The following is a 19,928-nucleotide window of genomic DNA, read 5'->3' on the forward strand; positions in this document are numbered from 1 at the left end:
GTGACTCAGCACGTGGGGCCGCGCCTGGCGGCAGGGCACTGAGCGGGCAGCGCTGCGCACCACGCGCACAGCGGCCGCCGGGAACGGAGAGAGGCGCGAATTTCTTCCGAAGGTGAGAAAGGAGAGACTGGAACGGAGGAGGAACGAAAGAACGCGCCTTCTTCCCGTGTTGCTCCGCCGCCCCCTGCGGCCGCTTGATTCCGTTGTTTGCGGGGCCGCGGGCTGAGCTTTGCTGTTCTGCGTTCGTGGTTTTGCGTTCTTTTAAAATCTTTATGTTAGGCAACGTCCCGTCCTGTAGAACGTTAGAGGAAAAAACAGTAACTTGATAATCTTCACCGCTTATTTTGTGTGATTTTCCTTCCCTATGGATATTATGCAAAGCGTAGATTAGAGCGGCAGTTCCACCTCTCTACGTGCGTCGGTTTTGTGCTTGTTAATGCCCTGCTGGCCTGGCTATGAGCCGTGGCAAACCTGGGGGGTGAGGAGGTCCTGGCCATCGAGTGTCGCTTATAAAATGCATAAGTGCTAGAGGGTTCCAGAAATACCGTAGCTGTAAACCGAGTGGGAGGCTTCAAGCGATGAATTGGTGGTGTCTCTTCTCCTAGTGTTGCTAGGAGGGACGGCTGGGCCTTACTATGGATGGAAAAAGACTTCAGGACAACTGGTAAATTCAGCACATGTTTAGTGGCTGTAAGGATATTCTGAACTCAAGCAGAAAGTGTTTGCAGTGAAGGGTGTTCCAGGAGCCGCAGCAGCACAACTTGAAAACTGTTTGAAGGGTAGGTGAAAGAATTTGTTCTGGGTCTTGCTTCAGTTCAGTTTGCTGATGAAACAATTATGTATGCTTGGGCTATGCACAACTTGACCCTCTTCTCCTAAAGCTATGATTTATTATCAGATTTAGTTAAAATAATCAGCTCCAAATTACAAATAGTCACTATTCAGTTTGAACCTGGTTTATACGGGCTTGCTGGCATAGGCAGAAATCAATTTAACCTAAGCTATTCTACTAAATTTACTTGATTAAAGCATCAGAACAAGGTTTAGAAGTAGCTTGGCTAAGCTGATTTCAATTGATTCCAGACCTTTTTGATAGTTACTGGTTTCTTAAATGAAGAAAGTTTCACAACATGGAGTTCAAATTGAGGAGAAATTGTAAAGAATAGTTACCGAGCTATTAAATTTTGAATACAGGAAAAAGTGATCTGAGGGTTTGTTTGTTTGTTTTCATGTGGTTTTTCACTCATGATGAAGGGACAGAAGAGAGTGCAGGACTCCTGGAACCTGACAGCTCTCTTACTTGAAATGTAGATGATGCTTGTATCTAGCTGGGTGCCAGGACTTGGAATTACGTTTTCTATCTATCCTTGAACGCAAAATTGCAGAAATCTCTGTGTCCCCAACACACTATGATATCCTTTGTGATCTGCTGAGCTGCTGTCCACCTAGGTGCTTCAACAAATCTGAATTTGGAGGTTCTTCTCTGCTCTGCTTCCCTGGCTTTTTTTTTTCCCATGTGCTCTCTTACGTAGAAAGCTTTGCTCATCTCAACTGCTCTGAAAAGACTAAGAACCTACCTGCCTGTCTGGGCAGAAGGAAGGCACTAAAGCTCTTTCTTAAATTAGTTTCCTTATAAAACATTGCACAGGCAAACAATAACTGCATAAGCTACACTGAAGAAGTTAGTGCATAAAAGGATAATGGCTCTCTATTGGAAACTTCAGTAGGATTAATTTGCTTGCACAGAGGCTTTCCTGCACTAAATGGAAAAGAGTTTAGTAGAAGATCAAGGAATAAGTGATTTTGCAATAAGCAGGGAGTCTTCCCACCCACCAACAGTGTAAAGAATTGAAGCTCTGAATGTTAAAGATGATATAAAGAAATAAAAGGATTGGGTTGGAAGGGATCTCTTGAGGTCACAGATTTCTGATCAGCACAGGGCTGACATCAAAGTTAGGACAGGGTTGTATAGAACATCTGCCTGTATGGAAACCGCTGAATCACAGCCTGAACCTCTGATTGATCACCTGAGGCAAGCACTGAGTCAGCCCTGGGAGCACAGGTGACAGGAAGGGGTGCAGTCTGGCTCCACCTCTCCTAGATCCCATTTAAGGGCTGACCCCCCACTGGTGAGGGGTCTCTTTCTGGAAATAGCTCTCTTTGGAGTTTTTTCTGCAAGCCTAGGATACGGGTAAGCCTTTCACTTGTTTTAGATTGTCTCTTTCCATCATGATAATCCTTCTAGTTATATGACCTGTTAAATACCAGCCTTATCATGCCACTCTGCTAATTGTATATTTGTTGATTGTACACTGCCAAATTTACTCTCTGTTGTTTTGCACTTGGAGAAGGAAGTATGTTTCAGATTGGTTTAAAAGGAAACTTCTCTTTTGCAGAGAATTCAAGTCTTTCAAACCTCATTGGATTATATCTTATTATTATTTATAATTACGAGGATTGCTGGAGATTTGGCTGTTACCAACATTTAATTTGACGTTCAGGTAGAGATCATCAGTGCCAACAACATGGAGGATGTTGACAGCTTGCAGTTTCGTCAGCTGCTCCTGCTCATCGATGAAAATTTGGGGGCTGAAGATGTAGCAGCATTAAAATTTCTCTGTACTGACTTGATCCCCTTCAGAAAACTAGAAAGCGTGCAGTCAGCAATGGACATTTTTCAGCTTCTTATAGATGAAGATTATCTGAATGAGAAAGATACTTTCCTGCTAGCTGAATTGTTATACAGAATTAAATATCACTCCTTGCTCAGTTCCCTTGGCTATACCAAGGAGAAAGTGCAAGAATGTCTGTGTGAGAAGGGAAAAGTGTCTCCGTATAGGTAAGTATGTAACGAGATTCTGTTCTCTCCATTACTGCCATCTATAACATTCTTTTTCCCTTTCCTTTAATTTCTCATATCGCTTTTAGTTTCTCCACTGTCTGTTCTACCTTTGTCTCACTGAGTCTCTCTTACAGGCAGATGCTGTATGAATTGTCAGAGAACATTACCAATGAGATGTTGCAGGAAATTGTATTCCTCCTGAGAAACCATCTTCCAAAGCGACACAGAATTACTGTATGTGGGAAGAGTGGCAAATATGCATGTGGTGGGGAGGGAAGAAGATCGGAGTGGGAGTGGAATGGGAGAAGAAGTGTGAGAAGTCTTTGGCAGAAAAGGTGGTGTGTGACTAAGCTGGTCAATGTTCATAGGGTGAGCAAGGAGGAAGCTCTCTCTCTGTGTGATGTGAAATTGACTGTTTGGACTGTATTGATAGGAAGCAAAGCAGATGATAGATTATTAGAGACCATCAGGGCTGAAACAAATGGTTTTAAGTTTAAGTCTTAAGTTTAAGAACAATAAATATATTTTATTATCTTCTTTATCAGTCTGCTTTGGAGTTGCTGATTTTATTGGAAAAACAGGGTCTTTTATCTGAAAACAATGTGCAGACACTGGAGGAAGTCTTTAGAAATGTTTCACCTGATCTCCTGGAAACAATAAACTGCTACAGAATGGCAAATGGTGAGAAATTCAGAGTCAGAGAATATACTTGCTAAAATGCAGGAAGCTCTATGAGGGTCTGGGCAACTGAACTTTGAGATCTATGTGTGCTTTCCTAAACTGGGTCTGCTCAGTACGTTCACACGCAAGTTCAGCCTAACTGTCCCTAACTTGTATTACATCATTATTCCCCAGTAGGAATGTGTTTGAATATTTGAGGCCATGCAGAGCAGTCCAGCACATACAGAACTGGCTGAGAAACTAAAAACCCATTTATAGTTATGCCACACTCCTCAGTTTCTATGTGGGTAGCACTGAGATGATGATGATGACTATCCTATAAAAGACACTCTGTGATTCATAAATGTATACATCTACAAAGCAGTTGCTTGCTAGTAAGCTGGCAAGGCAATTTGTGTGTTTGTCTGATACATGGTAACTTTAATTTTTAAATGTGTGATTGGTGTTCTCAGGGGTGTTGTACTACAGTGACACTGCTACACTTAATGTCCTATGAAGTGACTATAAGCATATTGGAGAGAAGATTCTACTTCCGATTATTTTAGCAATGGGAAACAAATTCTGGGAACTGCAAAGCTATGTTTTAAACAGGTGTGAGGGCATTCAATACTTCCAAGGGGTCCAGTCCCATGTGCTTCCTTTGTGTATTTCAAAGTTGTTTTCTATTTTAATACACCTTTCATTAAGTATAGGTCTGCATTTGTTTCAATGTGCAGGTTCATAGGGATTTAACCAAAACACACGTGACTTCTCTCACTTATTTTCCTTTTTCCTTTTCTTAGTGTCTCTGTCTCAACAAGAGAATGCTCTTCCAGTCGAGGAATCTTCACCATCTTACGCTGTAGGCATCAGAATATTCAATTCCCCTCAGGTACACTGGAACACATGCTGTCTACAAGGGTTTTAGTGTTTGGGGTTTGTTTTTTCTTTGCCCTCACTTTGAATCCATACTTGGTTGGCTCTCTGTTTCACTAATTCTTTCCACTTGATTTAATAAGGTGATGAGCATATTTGTTCTGCATATAAGAAATACAGCTCCATATAGCATCAAATAGTTTCAACTGAAAAACTACTGCTGGTCATGTGCAATTGGAGGAAAAGATAACACTAAGAGGAGAAACGTGAGAGAGAGGTATAAGAGGGCCTTCTAGAGAATGAGACATGAATTGCAGATTTTTAAAGTTTTGTCTGATCATCACTAAACTATCTATCTCCAAGGATTAACACTGATAACCGGTTCAAATTGCTGCTTCTGAAGGAGTGTTCCCATTCCTTCACTGTAGCAGTCCTTGCTCTGTTAGATCATTTCTGCAGCTGAATGATGAAGCAGATTAAGAAACCTAACTTGCATGGCTTATAACAGATTTCTTTTTAGGGGAGGGAGTTTTATTCCAGTTCTGAATGAGGAAAGCAATGGTCTTTTTGATGATACTTCCCAGAAGTGCAGTCCTGGTAGACAAGAGCTGAGGAAAATGGGCTAGTCAGTATCAAAAGCTTGCATTACTGCAGCTTTGAATTATATTTGCTCTGCTTTCATGCATGACATTTGGCATGGTAAGAAAATTAATGCCAGAGTACAAAAATATAGATAGGAAAAAAAAAAATACTATCCAAGAGAATTGATAAGGGGCAGCGTCAGACTTCTTTCTTTGTTTTTAGTGATTGCCCACCCCTATACTGAAAGATCATTTGAAACTGAAAAAAAAATTGCTGTTTCTTTTATCTGTATGAAAAAATGCTTGTTTGCAGCTCCATGAGATTTGCAATAAGTGAAAAAGCCTTTTGTAGTTTCATTATACTTCCTGCTCTTAGGAATTTGGTATTTTTGTTACCTTGTTATCTGCTACTTAGAAAGCTTTGGTGTTTATTAAGCCTGTTTTGCTAAAACCACTATGAGATATATGTGTGTGCGTGTACATTTGCGTACACACAATGATTTTAAAATGTTCTTTTCTTCACTCAAAAAATAGGAGACCTCAAATCAAATCAAATTTGTCAGTTCCAGTGTCCATGGTAAGACTTTCCAAAAACATACTCAGTTTTGTTACTTTTATGTTTATTACATACAATTATTTACTGTAGTAAACTTCTAGCATTTGGTTTAATGCAACACACCTTGCATTACCTTGCTGTCTTACTTGGAAGGGTATTTTGCTTTCTGCACAAGAAGATTTGAAGGATTTCCGGTCTTATGTAAATGGGAGAAAATTGGGAAATCCCTTGCACTTTGTTAGTCAGTCAGTTACTAGAAACTAACTAACATGCTTCTTTTAGTAGGTGAAATAAAGGTTAGTAGTAAAAAGATTGTTTGTTCTTCCCGAGAAGAAAAAACAAGTGCTCTGTTCAAATATGCCTGGAAGGAATAGATCTCTGTGACTGTTTATAAAACTGAACAGTTAATTTTTTTTGTGTGAGACTATAGCTCAGACTTCTTTTGCTGTATAGATCATCATATTGAAGAACCTGGGAGCCCGTGGGAACATACTGGAAATGTGAACTCTGTACCTGGCAGGCAAGGTTTGTCTTCTCTTAGTGTTTAATTGTTAAGCTCTTTTTATTCTGTGCTGCCTGAAGTTTAATGTGTTATTTAAAAGGACCACACCAATTCTTGTAGCCCTTTCTGCCATACCTCTGGGATCTTTGGATCTTTATAGAGGAAATGAGAAGATGCACTGGACTTTGTCTCTCCATTCCATTTCAGGAATGCCGGTTCTCTGGCAGTTCTTCTCAGACATTTGCTGAACAGCTGTTAAAATAGCAGAAAATAAAAGGTCTGAGGATAGAAATAAGCAAACAGACAAAAATTGGTTTAGTTCCTGGAACTTCTTTATGCTTGAGAGAGCGTAACGTGTACAGTTAATGATTGCACGTCTTCCAGTGTCTTCCTGGAAAAGCGAAGTTAGAAAGATTACCAGTTGGGGAAGTCACCAGGTGTTATACAGTGGAAATAGATGTTGAATGCATTAAGTAGCCTGAGATAGGTACGAGAAGAAGGGGAAAGTTTCAGCAGGTTCAGAAGGAAACATAAATAAATTAGTAATTGTATGGGAACTGCTGAATCACAGCCTGAACCTCTGATTGATCACCTGAGATGAGCACTGAGTCAGCCCTGGGAGCACAGATGAAGGCAATTCACCTGTGCTGCTGGAAGGGGTGGAGCTTGGCTCCATCTTTCCTAGACCCCATTTAAGAGCTGACCACCAGTGGGGAAGGACCTCTTTCTGGAGATCCCTCCTTTTGTAGTTTTCCAGTGAGCCCAGGACAAGGGTAAGCCCTCTATCCTTTTTTGGTTAACCTGCTTAGCTAAACTCTCTTTTATATTTCTTAATTATAACATCTGTATATTCATTGATTATATGGCAATAAGCTACAATTTGGATCAGATCTCCGAAAGGATTATGTGCAAATAACAGTGGCTGGTATGTATACAGCTGTCCTTGTGACTCCACAACATATCAGCCTGTTAAAAAGTATCACAGCACAACCTGCTGTTTTCCACTTCGAACTTCTTTGAATGCTGTTTGAAAGTTTTGTCTCAGAACTATTGTGAATCGCTCAGGAACTGAAAGTATTTTACAATGGAAGCTTCACTAGGAAGTCACAGATCCCTCTTACAGCGCAGTTTATTTCTAAATATTTCCAGTTGAAAAATTAATTTGACTGTTGCAGATAGAGTCTATCATTGTACCGCAAATGTCTTTGCTCCCTAAAACCAGTGCAAGCAGAAACCTTGCCTTTGTCATGAAAATACATATAATAAAATAACTGGAGACATGTTCAGACATGTCATGCCATGTAAGTGATAGTACTATCTCATATGGAAAGAATTATTCCTTTCAGTGTATCGCCATTTTAAATATAAAAAGGGCTGTACTGTAGCTAAACTCCTTTTTGCTACATACACCAATACTGGATTAATCCTCATAAATATTTATGCTGTTTTTTCCTAGATAACAGAGTGCCTAATCTTACACAAGTCTTCTCTAAAACGAACCTGCAGCTGTCTGGAGGATTCAGCGGTGTAGAAAATGAATCCAAGGTTTGAGATAATCTCTTAAATGATTATTTGTGAATATGTAGGTATGTAAGATCTCCATTCCTGCAGTGGCATGCAACAACATGTGAGATTTCTCTGTGTCTCGTGAAGCTGGTTGAGCAGTCTGATGATCCAGAATATTTTGGAGGGTATTCTAACCTTGGAGGTCAGGAACTTCAAAATATTGAAAAACATAGTGAGGCAAAACAGGCATATTGCCTTTGGTGATGTACACGCATCATTGTCTCCCTAATAGAGGCAAATCATCTGGCGTAATCTTGAGTTGCAGATTTTGGAGATTGCACCAGAATGTGCAGGTAGAAGCAGAGGCACACATACCTTCACAGTTCTCTCTCTGGATGTGGCTTAAAAAAAGTTAATAATATTGTCTTCACACTCTATCCACTATGGAAGAAGGGTAAGAGAAGGAAAGGCAAGTGTACTCAGTAATCATGGGCATGTAATGCACCAGGGGATAACATGCCTTCTGAGAGGTACCTTTTTACAAGTCTTATATGTGTTCTTGAAGCTTGCACAGCAGTGTGACCATTGAATTCTCCCCATGTCTTTTTCCTTGTGATAAGCACAGATACTGAGAGAGCACGTTGCTGCATTTGTTTATACCTGTTTAATTTCTTGAAGTTCTATGCCAACAACTGATGTTCAGAATGCTCTAGCAAACACTACTGTCTGCTACTCTTGAAGGAGTTTTTGGGGTGGTGTGTTAATTTCATCCAAATAAAATGCACAAAATCCAGGTATTTTTTATTGTTCTTTACAGTTAGCAGAGAAGAACTGGAATGGTGGAACTCTAATTTTTACCTGAGGTTAAAATTAGGGATAATATTTGAGGTTTTGGTGACTTCTCAATTTTTAAAGCATTGTTTCTTAAAAGAGGGTGGTAATTTCTAAGCCTCAGTGAAACTGCTAGTGTGGCAGGTTTGTTCGTGTGTGAGATCTCTGTTCTCATTGCATCCCTTTCCAGAACCACCAGTAGGCACTCAATATTCCTCACAAAATGAAATCAGATGTCTAATGTTGTCAAGTTTGAGGGTAAACCCTTTGCCACTTCAAGTTTAAATCTTTTCCTGACAGTGAAATACTGCTAACCCTAACACCAGTTCAGATTGCATACAGATCACCAACTTAGTTGTTAAACCCTTCCTTTGCAGTTTGGTGATAGTGTGCTTGAGACTTCATTCATGCCTCTTCACACAAGGAGGCATAATGAGTTCCATGAGTCAGAAATAACCTGGAGTCTTAGGCACCTCTAGTGTTCTGGTTGCCAATCATATTAAGGAAATATGATTTCTAGAGCTCACATATCCGTCACATAAGTTCTCTGAGGCTGTAAGCTGTTTTTCTTATGCTTTTTACAGGTGTCAACTTACAAAATGGATGGGCCACAGAGAGGAATTTGTCTCGTTATTAATAATGTTAAATTTGATGGGGTTCTTCAAGAGAGAAAGGGTTCTTATAAAGATGCCTGTAAGTTCTTGAAGTAAGATTTTTGAAGGGTTGATCTCTTTATTTCCTCATGTGAGTTGATTTTCTTGTATTGGTCTATATTTTTTTTTATGTGTTTCAGTAAATATTTTTAAACAGTAAAATTTTTGATATATGTTATGTCACTTAGGTATCCTTCCAGGAAGGACTAAAGACCAAAGAACCGCTGAGTTTTTCTTAAAGTTAGATTGTTCTTTAAATAGTTCAAGAATTCCTTTTTACTTAGTTTTAGTTCTTTGTTATAGATACAGACTGTCATTTTATATAATGCATAACTCCTTAAGCAAACAGCTCCATGTGTACTCTTTATTCTATTTGTCTCTAATTGATAGAACTCTGTAATAGTCAAAACTGCAGTTGGAAAAGAACATTCTAAGAAGGTTTCAAAAGAGATCACCTTAATTTTGAACTCAGTTTGTGATTGTACACTGTACAATGTCATTGTATTTTCTGAAACTTGTCTAGAAGGAATCAGTTACTGTGTTTGAGCTGATGTCACCTTTATTCCATTAACTTTTAGTTGATAATAGTATAAGGATGAATTTGCAGAAGGATCAGCGTATGAGGTCTTTTAAAATTAGCTTGCATGATGACCATAAAATGGTTTTCTATTGCCTCAATTTTTCTTTCTTATCTTTAATTACAGGGGAATTGGAGAGAGTATTCAAATGGCTTGGTCTGGATGTGAGGACTTACACAGATCAGACATCTGATCAGATTAAAGAACTGATGCAAGCATGGCAGCGTTCAGAAGACCACAAGGATAGGGACTGTTTTGTTTGTTGCATTCTATCTCATGGAGAGTCAGGAGCAGTGTATGGGAAAGATGGGAAGCTTGTATCAATCCGCACTATCATGACCTACTTCACTGCCAAACAATGTCCACAGTTGACTGAAAAACCCAAACTGTTCTTTATCCAAGCATGCCAAGGTAAAGAGATACAGCGCCCTGTCTATATTGAAACTGATGCACGAGTTCCTGACTTCTCTTCTGTACAACAGAGCATTTCTCCTTCTGAAAGTATTCCTGAAGAGGCTGATTTCCTCCTAGGCATGGCCACAATTGACGGATATGCTTCTTTCCGACATGTTCAGCAGGGTACTTGGTATATTCAGGCCTTGTGCAGCAAGCTACAGTTGTTGGTACCAAGGTAAATAATTATTTATTTAGCTCTTACGAAAAAATGGGAGGAACTTCCCCTTTTATTTTTCTCTGAAGGCAAATTCAAGTAGTAACATTAATCCATGTTCTGAAATAGGCAAAATCAGTGAAACTGCTGGTATGATAATTCATCTTTGATACATTTACATTAACACACCAGTAGTAGCTTAGTGTTAATCGGATCAATGTGAAGTTTACTGGGGAACTACCCCTCAAAAAAAAAAAGCCTACCTAAGAACCTCTGAACTTCCAATCTCTATCATATTAGATGGAGCCATCCATTTCTTTAGTGGATTTAGATGAAAATATTTTGCTCCCTTCTTTCATTACTGAATGTCAAGTCATAGAATCATAGAATGGCTTGGGTTGAAACCTCAAAATCTATTTCTAGTATGACTCAAGCGAATATCAAAAGAAGGGTAATTTGGAAAAAAAGGGTGTGCTTTGTTTTACGTTTTTTGGCTTTTAAGTGTTTATACTATAGCTTCTAGATTATCTGAGAGATGTTACATGGAGAAAGTCTACCATCTGCTCATTAATAAATGAAGTTGACTTTTTATTTTTGCTTTCTTTTTGGCTGCAGGGGTGAAGATATTTTGTCCATCCTCACAGAAGTTAATGAAGATGTTAGCAAGCGTGTTGACCATAGTGGGATAAGGAAGCAGATGCCCCAGCCAGCATATACCTTAAGAAGAAGACTTATATTCCCAATACCTAGAGACCCTCCTCCTTCACAGTGACATTGAGACTTTTTTAATACATCCTTTTGTCAGTATGTCTCCTTAAATGCAATTAACAGCACCTGTTTTAAGGCAGTTACTGACTCCTGAGGAACTATTAGTGTCAAGGCCTTTTTTTTTTTTTTTTTTTTTTTTTTCTTTTCCCTTTTTTCCTTGCCAGAGAAACTTTGAAGCTGAGTTGGAAGAGGTACAGTTAACACAATCAGTGTGCCAGCTATTTACATCATCTATCTATTCAGAGTTTTCAAGGATGGGAGAAGCAAGTTTCTATGATGTTAAACTGTGTACTGACACAGACTGCAGATGTAAAAGTGTGTTTCAGTCAGCATAAGGATTGCATATGTAGCTTTCTATATATTCCTTTATATCTAAACTAGGATGTTAACAGTCTGGTTTAGACTCATCAAATTTTGTTTTGCATACTAATAATGTTTAAACCTACCTCTAAAACCATAAACTGTGTTCACAGAGAAAGGCAAAGTTAGGAATGAAGAAGAGAAAGTTTAAGTAGTAGGTTGAGGAGAATTAAATTAGGAATGAAAGAAAATTACTTAAAACAAGTGATTTTTCAATAGTTATGTTTGCTGTACACACTGATACCCTCTAATAGCTAACATCAACCTCGCCTACAAGGAGATGTTTCCAAGACTGAGCATAGACAAAATGCTACAGTATTCCCTCTGTGAAACTTTGTTAACCCTCATTTCCACATGACTTCTTGTAAGAAAAGTTAGTGTGGAATAGCTGAGCACTACAAAATGATGATATTTAGCATTGTATCTGCATACGTTGATCAGACTGATTAACTAGAAGCATTAAATTTCATGATTTCTTACTTTAAGAAATAAAACGCATTCATATGGGATGGCTTTATTAAGCTTCTAACAGAGTATGTTTTAGAGTTAATCAAAATAATGTGATGTTATTTTGTTAGGGACATTTACTATGTGTATCTGCGTCCTTCCTGTTTGTTACTGAATTTAATTTATACTTCTTTTTAAGAACTTGGGGTTGGGGAGGGGGAAGAAAGTAATAATAAAAACTTTGTATAGGGCTAAAGCTTATCATTGCTTCTGCTTGCTTATCTGTAGAATAGCATGGAATGGAATAATTCAGATGAAAGAGGCCTTCGCAGATCATCTTGTCCAACTGCCTGACTGCTTCATGGCAAATCTAAAGATAAATCATGTAATTGAGGGCATTATCCAAATGCCTCTTAGACACTGACAGGCATGGGGCATCTCTAGGAAACCCCTTCCAGTGCTTGACCGCCCTCATTGTAAAGAAGTTTTTCCTAATATTCGGTTTGAACCTACTCTGGCACAGATTTCTGCCATTCCCTTGTCTTACATCCCTGTTGGGCCTCATCAATCAATGGGATTTCTACTGCTTCAGGACTTAAGCTGAAGTGAAGCTTAGTTTATTTCAACAAAACAGTGATTGTTATCTATAATTACTAGCTGTAAAATAGCTCAAGACTTGAGGTGTAAAAGTGAGAGAGCATGGACTGGTGCACATGGAACCAATTTTTGCTTGCAGTATACATGATGTTTGGGAGGAGAGATTTGCATCATTCAAAGCATTAAAATGCAGCGAATCTGCCAGAACATATTTGTTACTTTTTGTTATTATGAATTGACCTTCGTTCTAAGTCAATTCATGACTGTATTCTAAGTCTTCTGAATTAGTGTAGTTGCTACGCTTGAAGTTTCATTTATGTCACAGTAGAAAATATTTTCTCTGCTAGTAGAATATATAATGTTATAATAGAATCATCAAGTATCTGGCTCAAAATTAGTGTCCAGATTTGATGCACTCCTCTTTCGTATGTTTAAATAACAGTTGAATTTTATCAGTACAAGGACTGACAAGAATCTTAGAATCGTAAGAGTGATTTGGGTTGGAAGAGTGTGGGAATACAAGAAAAACTGTTTGGAGCAGCAGCTGTGGAGCAAGATAAACAGCATGAGAATCAAGGACACCTAGAAGAATGTCTCACAGCTCTGATTGGATAAGCACGTGCATGAGCAGTTGAAGAGTGTTTGTAGAATGCTCTGTTGACCTGTAAAGGTGGATGGGAAAGCTAGAAAAAGGAAACTTCTGGAGGTACGCGAGTGATGTGAAAACTTGTAATAAACTATTTGAGTTGTTCTCACCTGAGCCTGTGCATCAGATGCTGCAGAAGAGACCTTAAAGACATTCATGGTATAACTGTGTTAGTGGACAAACCCCACTATCAATGCAAGCTGGGGGATGAAAGGGTAGGATGCAGCCCTGCCAAAAAGGATGTGGGGTATTGGTGGTTGGTAAGCTGGATGTGAGACAGCAGTCTGCCCTTGCAGCCCAGAAAGCCAACCGTATCCTGGGTTGTATCCAAAGAAATGTGGTCAGCAGGTTGAGGGAGGTGATCCTGTCTCTCTGCTCTGTACTGGTGAGATCTCACCTGGAATACTGCATCCAGGTGTGGAGTCTTCAGTACAAGAGAGATGAGATGCGGGCCTATTAGAGCGTGTCCAGTGGAGGGCCACCAAAATGATCCAAGGAATGGAGCACTTCTCCTATGAGGAAAGACTGAGAGCTGGGGCTGTTCAGCCTGGAGAAGAGAAGACTCCGGGAAGACCTTACAGCAGCCTTTTGGTATCTAAAGAGGGCTATAAGAAGGAAGGGGAGAGACTTTAGCAGGCTTGTTGCAATAGGACAAGGGGAAACAGTTTCAAGCTAAAAAGGGGGAGATTTAGATTGGGCATATGGAAGATTTGTTATAATTTATTTATAATTGCATATAATTTATTCAGAAGATCTTTAAAGTGGAGTTTGTATAATTGACAAGTCCTTCCATACTGGCAGTTTTTTGCGTAGGAATGGTTTATCCTGGCTTTTGCCAGTAGAGGCCAGTCACTATGCTGAGTTGTCAGTTCCCTCAGCATTTTTCACTTCCTTGAAACCAGCCTTTCTGGGAGAGCTGAATTTTTGGTGGGCTGCTCTACACGGAATTAATTGGATCATCGAGATTGTTCTTGGTGAAGCCAGAGGGACCAAACAGGGCTGCAGAAAAGCTGAAGGAAATTGAAGTGACTACAGGTTAACAAAAGAGCAGGAATATTTTGGGGAAAGATGAAAGAGAAATAAGAAGTGAAATCATAAAAACAGGAAGAACAGTACCAGAAGCGGTGCTCCCTGGAACAACTGCATGATGGGAGAAGTCTCTGTCTGGAAAGAACTGTCTTAGGATTGGACTTGTCTGCAAATATTTTTCATACTTCACTAATCACGGTATTTTACCTCTTTAAATCTGCAACTGGAATCTTGATTCATTTAAGACACAAAGCTACTGATGAAGGAAAAGAGACAGTGAGGCATGGGACAACTGTTTTGGACCTGAAAATCAGAGAGTGCTTGTTCTGTTCCTCAGTGTCATTTCTAAGCTTTGGATAAAAGGAAGACTCGTGCAATTGAAGGTCAGACAAATTTTCTGAGTTCTTACAAGAGTATGACCTTTGGAAGAAGTTTGTAGGCCTCGTTCTATTGAAGGGTATGTTATAATTTTGAGTTCATAAAGGTAGGTGGGTTGAAATCAATGAAAGGTAGCTTGCATTGTGAAATTCAAACATATTTCTGTTCTTCTGTCTATTTTCATAATACTGACTCTGAGCTTCAGATGTAGATGGAGGGGTTGGTAGCTGCACTGATTGTTGTTCATATGTTTCCCAACGCATGGAGTATACCAGTGACCAACAGGCCATTCTTGGAACTTCTTCACTAAGGGCAGTTCTATGCATGAAAAAAGATGTAAATGCCAAAACTTAAATACTGTTTAAATTCTTTTGCAAATGGAGAAATGTGAAATAATTTCAGAGAGATGTTTAGCCTTTCAGTTTTCTGTATGCACTAAATACTGCTACTGAATATGGTGCTGATATTTCATTTTAGGAAATAATCTTCCATAAATATGCTTGTTAAAAGTAGGCTAGGTGAGTTCAAGTGAGACTTCAGAGAATGGAGGTAGGATGTGGAAGATCTGGTGACACAACAGGATGATGGAACTGAGATATTTTTAAATGGGAAGATGTAAATTAATGCACATCTTTACCACTATCTTTTAATTAAGATTCATAGTTAATGCACATCTTTACCGCTGCCTTTTAATTAGGATTCATAGTTAATCACCATTTAATGAGCAGTACATATGCTAGCAAGTCCTTGCTATGCTATTCAGCGTGTACTCTCAAAAGCTTTGGTTACTTTTGTAGGTTTACTAATTTTTATCACAACCAGTTTTGTAACAATTTCCTGAATCCAGAAGAGTGATAAGTGGAGAAGGAAATTGCTGCAAAATTATTATCACAGCTTCAATACAACTTTCATTTTGTAAGTCACATGACAACACAGGCCATAGTACATCCAGTACTTTTCCTGAAACTTCTAAGACAATACTTTCACTTTTCAGGGTTGTTTCAGCAGTCTCCCAGCCTGCCTTCCCAAGTAAGTGTGTTAAAGTGGCTATTTATGGTATAGAAGAAATAGTTTGTTGTATCAGTTTTTATTTTAATGAAGTAAAAGACAGGTGCAGTTAAATATTGTTTTAGTGTGCTCCTGTGTTTACAGACAAGCTTAAATACAGCATGTAGATGGCACGTCTGTTCTAGTTGCAGTAATGTTGTAGGTTTGAAACTTGTTTTCCGACTTTTTATTGTGCTCAAAGGCTGGATGCGCAAGGCAAATTTAATATTGGTGAAGCTGATGGAATGGAAGGTGTTAAGTGATGGAGGAGGTGGATGATATTTGGTGATCAGTGAAACAGAACTGCTTTGACAAGAATTCTCCTTTTTGAAGAGGTTGACATGATCTGTATTTGATCTGAATATTACTGAGAAATGGGGATTGAATTTTACTTTCTGCAGATGAACCAAAACAGAACGAGGTACTTTGTTTACACTGATCAAGGTCAGAAGCAGTATACTGAAGCAGCTAAATAGCTTAGAAACATGCTCATATGGACCCTTACCTTTGTTAGGATGTCAAACCTTTATCTTTGTCATAGTGCAAAATCTGTTAGTCTTGTTTACTGTGTAGTCTATATTTCAGATTTTGAGTGACTCCTGCTCCCAAATGGAATCATAAGAAATAACAAAAGGAAAAACACTGACTTGCCAGGATAGTATGTCTTACATGTCAGTACATCCTGTTATTGAAATACACCATAGGAAGTGAGAAGGGTCTGTGACTTTGTCATTTTTATTTATGTGCGTTTTTTGATGTTCTTACTTAAGTTCAGAGAACCAAAAGGGCTAAGTAAGTATCAAAGCTATGTTTGCAGGACAGCCTCTACTGAAGTATGTTTTATTACATATATTTATTTCAGACTATTCTGTATGGCATGATACCTTTTATAATCATGTAGTTGCAGTACCGTTACTGACAAACCGAATCAAATTCTGTCTGTGTTTAGGTCAAAATCTTAATGTGAAATGAGTTCAGACTTCCGGAAACTCCTTTTTGACATTTCTGAGGCTTTGGCCACAGAAGAATTGGCAGCTCTAAAGTTTCTCAGCTTGGAGCATGTCCCTGTGAGGAAGCAGGAAGATACTGAGGAGCCCAAAGCTTTCTTTGAAGTGCTGAAGGAGAAAGGGATGATCGAGGTGGGGGACCTGTTCTTCTTGAAGGAGCTGCTCTACCGGATCAATCGGATAGACCTTCTGGCTTCCCACCTGGGCTCCAGCCGAGAGGAGATGGAGAGGGAGCTCCAGGTCCCAGGGAAGGCAAAGGTGTCAGCCTATAGGTAGGCACGAAAGTAGTATACTTCTGCAAGCAAAACATACAACAGTTCTGTTGTCTTTCTTGTTTTCTGTCTACAGTGTTATCTTATGAATAGTTCAGCATAATTCTATTTATTACAGCATGACCACTCGATGCTGTGAATTTGGAGATCGTGTTTTACATTTTGCCACATTTATTTCTCATAACTTTCTTAATCAGTCTTTCTCTGTCCTTTAATGCCAGACAACTGCTATACGGAATTGCTGAGAACTTAACTCCAGATGATGTCAGGAGTGTAAAATTCCTGCTGCAAGAAAAATTGCCAAAGAACAAGCTACGGGATAATGCTGTAAGCAAAATGATCTTGATAAGTTTCTTGCAAAACTAGCTCAGTCTGCCTATTTTAGAACAGAAGTAGGGAGAGACTAGTGCGCTCATGAAAATTCTGTTCTTCAAAGATTTGTGATGGTAGCCAACAGCTGCTCTGTGACAGCACAGACCCTTTTTTCTCACTGCTTTTTACTCTCCTGTTCTCATTTTGTCTCCATTACATGCCTCTTCATCTTTTATTCTTGCAATATATGTCATGCTCTGCCTTTCATCTTTGCTTGACTCTTTGTAAGGCATTTGTGCGTGTGATGTATCTAATAAAAGTGATGCTTGCTGGAAAAAAAAGGCAATGTTTTGGACATCATAAAATGAGTTCTCAAGTGAGTTCCACCACAAATTTTTGTGTGTTACTGAGTACGTTTTCTTCTTCTTTGTAATCTGAGGTAACAACTCTGATAATTCCCTCACAATCGTATTAAGAGGCTTGGTGAGCTAGTCTAATACCTGTTTTGTAAATAATGTATAGTGCTTTGAAAGTATTTGGCATTACAAAGAAACTACCTTAAAAGTCCTATTTGTGTTGTAGCAACTATAGCAAAATTAGCAGATTTACCTCCAACTTGATGGACAAATCCATTTTAAATAATAAAGTCATCACTGAAGATATTCCCTGTGTTAGAAAATGTAGAGTCATGCAGCTAAATGGCTTACAGTAGTTCATCTGAATGCAGAAGCACAAGAAGATGCTGTGTTATTATCTGCTTAAGTGTTTTACACTGCTGAAGCAAAGCAGGATAACCTAGTCATAGGCAATTTCTACAAATATGGTCTTTATCTTAATGATTTGTTTCTTCATTCACATTGCATCCTGACTTTTGTTTTAATAAAGTTTGGAGGAAAAATAAATTGATCTTCAAGTTGATTGGTCTTTGGGAACTGAGGATGTTGATTTCTCCAGAAGTGTCTGATAACGCAGTTATTGAGAGTCACTATATGATTTTGGGTTATGCTTTTTGTTTGCTGTCCTATTTTTTTTCTTTACCAGTCAATGTTGAAGATATTAGTGGAAATGGAAAGAAATGGGATAATTAAGGAAGATGACCTAACAATGTTGAAGAGTATATTAAAGGTATTTAGAGCTGACCTAAAGATCAAAATTGATAACTATGAAGAAAAAACAAAAGGTAAATCAACTAATCAGTTGTTTAGGGGGATAACTTTTTTTTGTGTGTATGACTTTCATAGCTTTATCTTCGGGATATTAGGAATCTAGGGATAAGAGAGACCTCTTAAATTATATTAAGATGAGCAGAACAGCTTTTGTTACTCATGGTTTCTAATGTTCTCTATTTCACTACTGCATTATATTTTCTTGTACCTCTCCCTGAAACATGTTCTGTTCTGTCTTGGGCTAAGGAAGGTCAGGACAAACAAGCCCCTTGTCAGGAGAATAGCTTTTTAGTATTATTCGTATGGTTTTTCCCCCTTGATAAGCAGGAAAGGAGAATGTTGGTAGATCCTGACAATTAAACTCAATTTAAAACAAGTACTGTCATTTATTTCCTTGTGTAGAATCCTGGGTGATGATTTATTCACTTATTCCTGGCAGCTGTACTTAAAGCAGTGTTTTCTTGCTTTGAGGAGATCTTCCATTATGCTAGTGTTCTGCTTGCCTGGTATTTCTACCAAAATAAAGTCCCCTAAAGAAGGGACAATAACTTCAGAAGTAAATGAGTTGGCTGCAGTGTATCATTATAAAAATGGGTTTATTCTTTTACTTATGTATCCCATAGTGGAGATGCTAGTGAATGGCTTTCCTGGGGTGACTATCACATTCACGCTGCTATTATTTGGACCTTGCTGCCAATAAAAGAACAAATAAATTGATCAAGGGTACAGTTATTGTGAGAATGCTGTGCATGCCATCTCCTGACTCAGATTGCTGTACGTGCACAGTTCACTTCTGCTTAATAACTATAATACTAAGAATATCTGATTAGGGCTGTACAGTCTTAACACAGCTGTATAATTTGTTCCAAACTCTGCACAGCTTCATCCTTTCATCTCTTTGTGTTGGTTTTTGTTTGTTTGATGTTGAAATATGCAAAGTGGAATATTTATCCTAAAACATTCTATTTATCTCCTTCTTAGAAAATGATTCTAACGAAAATCTGAGCTTTCCAGTCTGTGTGTCTACGCATCCACCAGGACAAGGAGCAGAGGGTGGGGTGAGAAATGCCTCTAGATTTCCTTTGAAGTATTCATCTAACTCTTGGGAGCAGGGGGAATAAATTTTTAAGGCTAAGTGAGTGGAAGAGCTAAAAGAGAGGGCTTCTGGTATTTCTGGTGGGCCGTGGAAGAGTTCCTGTTTTCAAAACAAGACCCAAGCCTTGTCCATTAGTGAGGACCTAGCTGTCAGCAACTTTACAGACAATAAAGATCATTTTCCTATTTGTCATGAGAAGAAAAGCAATGTTAAAGAGACTAGGACAGTAAAGTCCTGTCCAGGAATATCCTGGACAGGTGGGAAGGGGACCAGAAGCATCTGTTATCTTGCTAGAAAGCCAGAACTCTTAGAGTGAATGGTATACTGCAGGAACTTTTCCTCCATGTGTGCTGATTTTAGTTAATGGATACTCACTTCCTTCCATTCCAAAGTCATATCCTAACCAAAGAGAGAGAGGAGGAGGGTTTCCAGAAGAGCAAGCAACTTCCTCTCACCTGTACCTGGGGCTAACTTCTTCTTAAGCTATTTTTCTTGTAGCTTTGCCCTCAAGACGACTTCTGTGTTTGTGTGTGTGTGTGTGTGTGTGTGTGTGTGTGTGTGTGTGTTTGGACATGGAGGAGCACCAATCTGTACATAGCATTTTTTTG

At 38.8% G+C, this 19,928-nt stretch overlaps 2 protein-coding genes across 6 annotated transcripts in view; both read left to right on the forward strand.

Annotated features, from left to right (window-relative positions):
• The first annotated feature begins 6 nt into the window (after positions 1–6).
• Positions 7–13,122, forward strand: CASP10 (caspase 10). 5 transcript variants are annotated; one of them, XM_010713441.3, is made up of 12 exons: positions 7–112; positions 606–779; positions 2,397–2,839; positions 2,977–3,076; positions 3,388–3,523; positions 4,306–4,394; positions 5,494–5,536; positions 5,969–6,040; positions 7,474–7,562; positions 8,939–9,047; positions 9,712–10,216; positions 10,811–13,122. In XM_010713441.3, exons 3-12 carry the CDS (start codon positions 2,526–2,528, stop codon positions 10,965–10,967), a joined length of 1,614 nt encoding a protein of 537 aa, XP_010711743.1. In that variant the 5' UTR covers positions 7–112; positions 606–779; positions 2,397–2,525; the 3' UTR covers positions 10,968–13,122. The 5 variants fall into 5 exon arrangements, with proteins under 5 accessions (XP_010711743.1, XP_010711744.1, XP_010711745.1 ...); XM_010713442.3 differs by having other exon boundaries at positions 2,502–2,839; XM_010713443.3 differs by lacking the exon at positions 606–779.
• A 769-nt stretch (positions 13,123–13,891) lies between these two features.
• The window catches only part of LOC100541513 (caspase-8), a 9,809-nt gene continuing 3,772 nt past the window's right edge, over positions 13,892–19,928 (forward strand). Inside the window, exons 1-6 of the mRNA XM_010713453.3 lie at positions 13,892–14,499; positions 15,415–15,449; positions 16,417–16,746; positions 16,968–17,073; positions 18,100–18,238; positions 19,206–19,282. Coding sequence (XP_010711755.1) covers positions 16,436–16,746; positions 16,968–17,073; positions 18,100–18,238; positions 19,206–19,282 — 633 coding nt within the window. The 5' untranslated portion in view covers positions 13,892–14,499; positions 15,415–15,449; positions 16,417–16,435. The remainder of the gene's footprint in view (positions 14,500–15,414; positions 15,450–16,416; positions 16,747–16,967; positions 17,074–18,099; positions 18,239–19,205; positions 19,283–19,928) is intronic.

This window comes from Meleagris gallopavo, chromosome 7 (assembly GCF_000146605.3).
Source record: "Meleagris gallopavo isolate NT-WF06-2002-E0010 breed Aviagen turkey brand Nicholas breeding stock chromosome 7, Turkey_5.1, whole genome shotgun sequence".
NCBI lineage: Eukaryota > Metazoa > Chordata > Aves > Galliformes > Phasianidae > Meleagris > Meleagris gallopavo.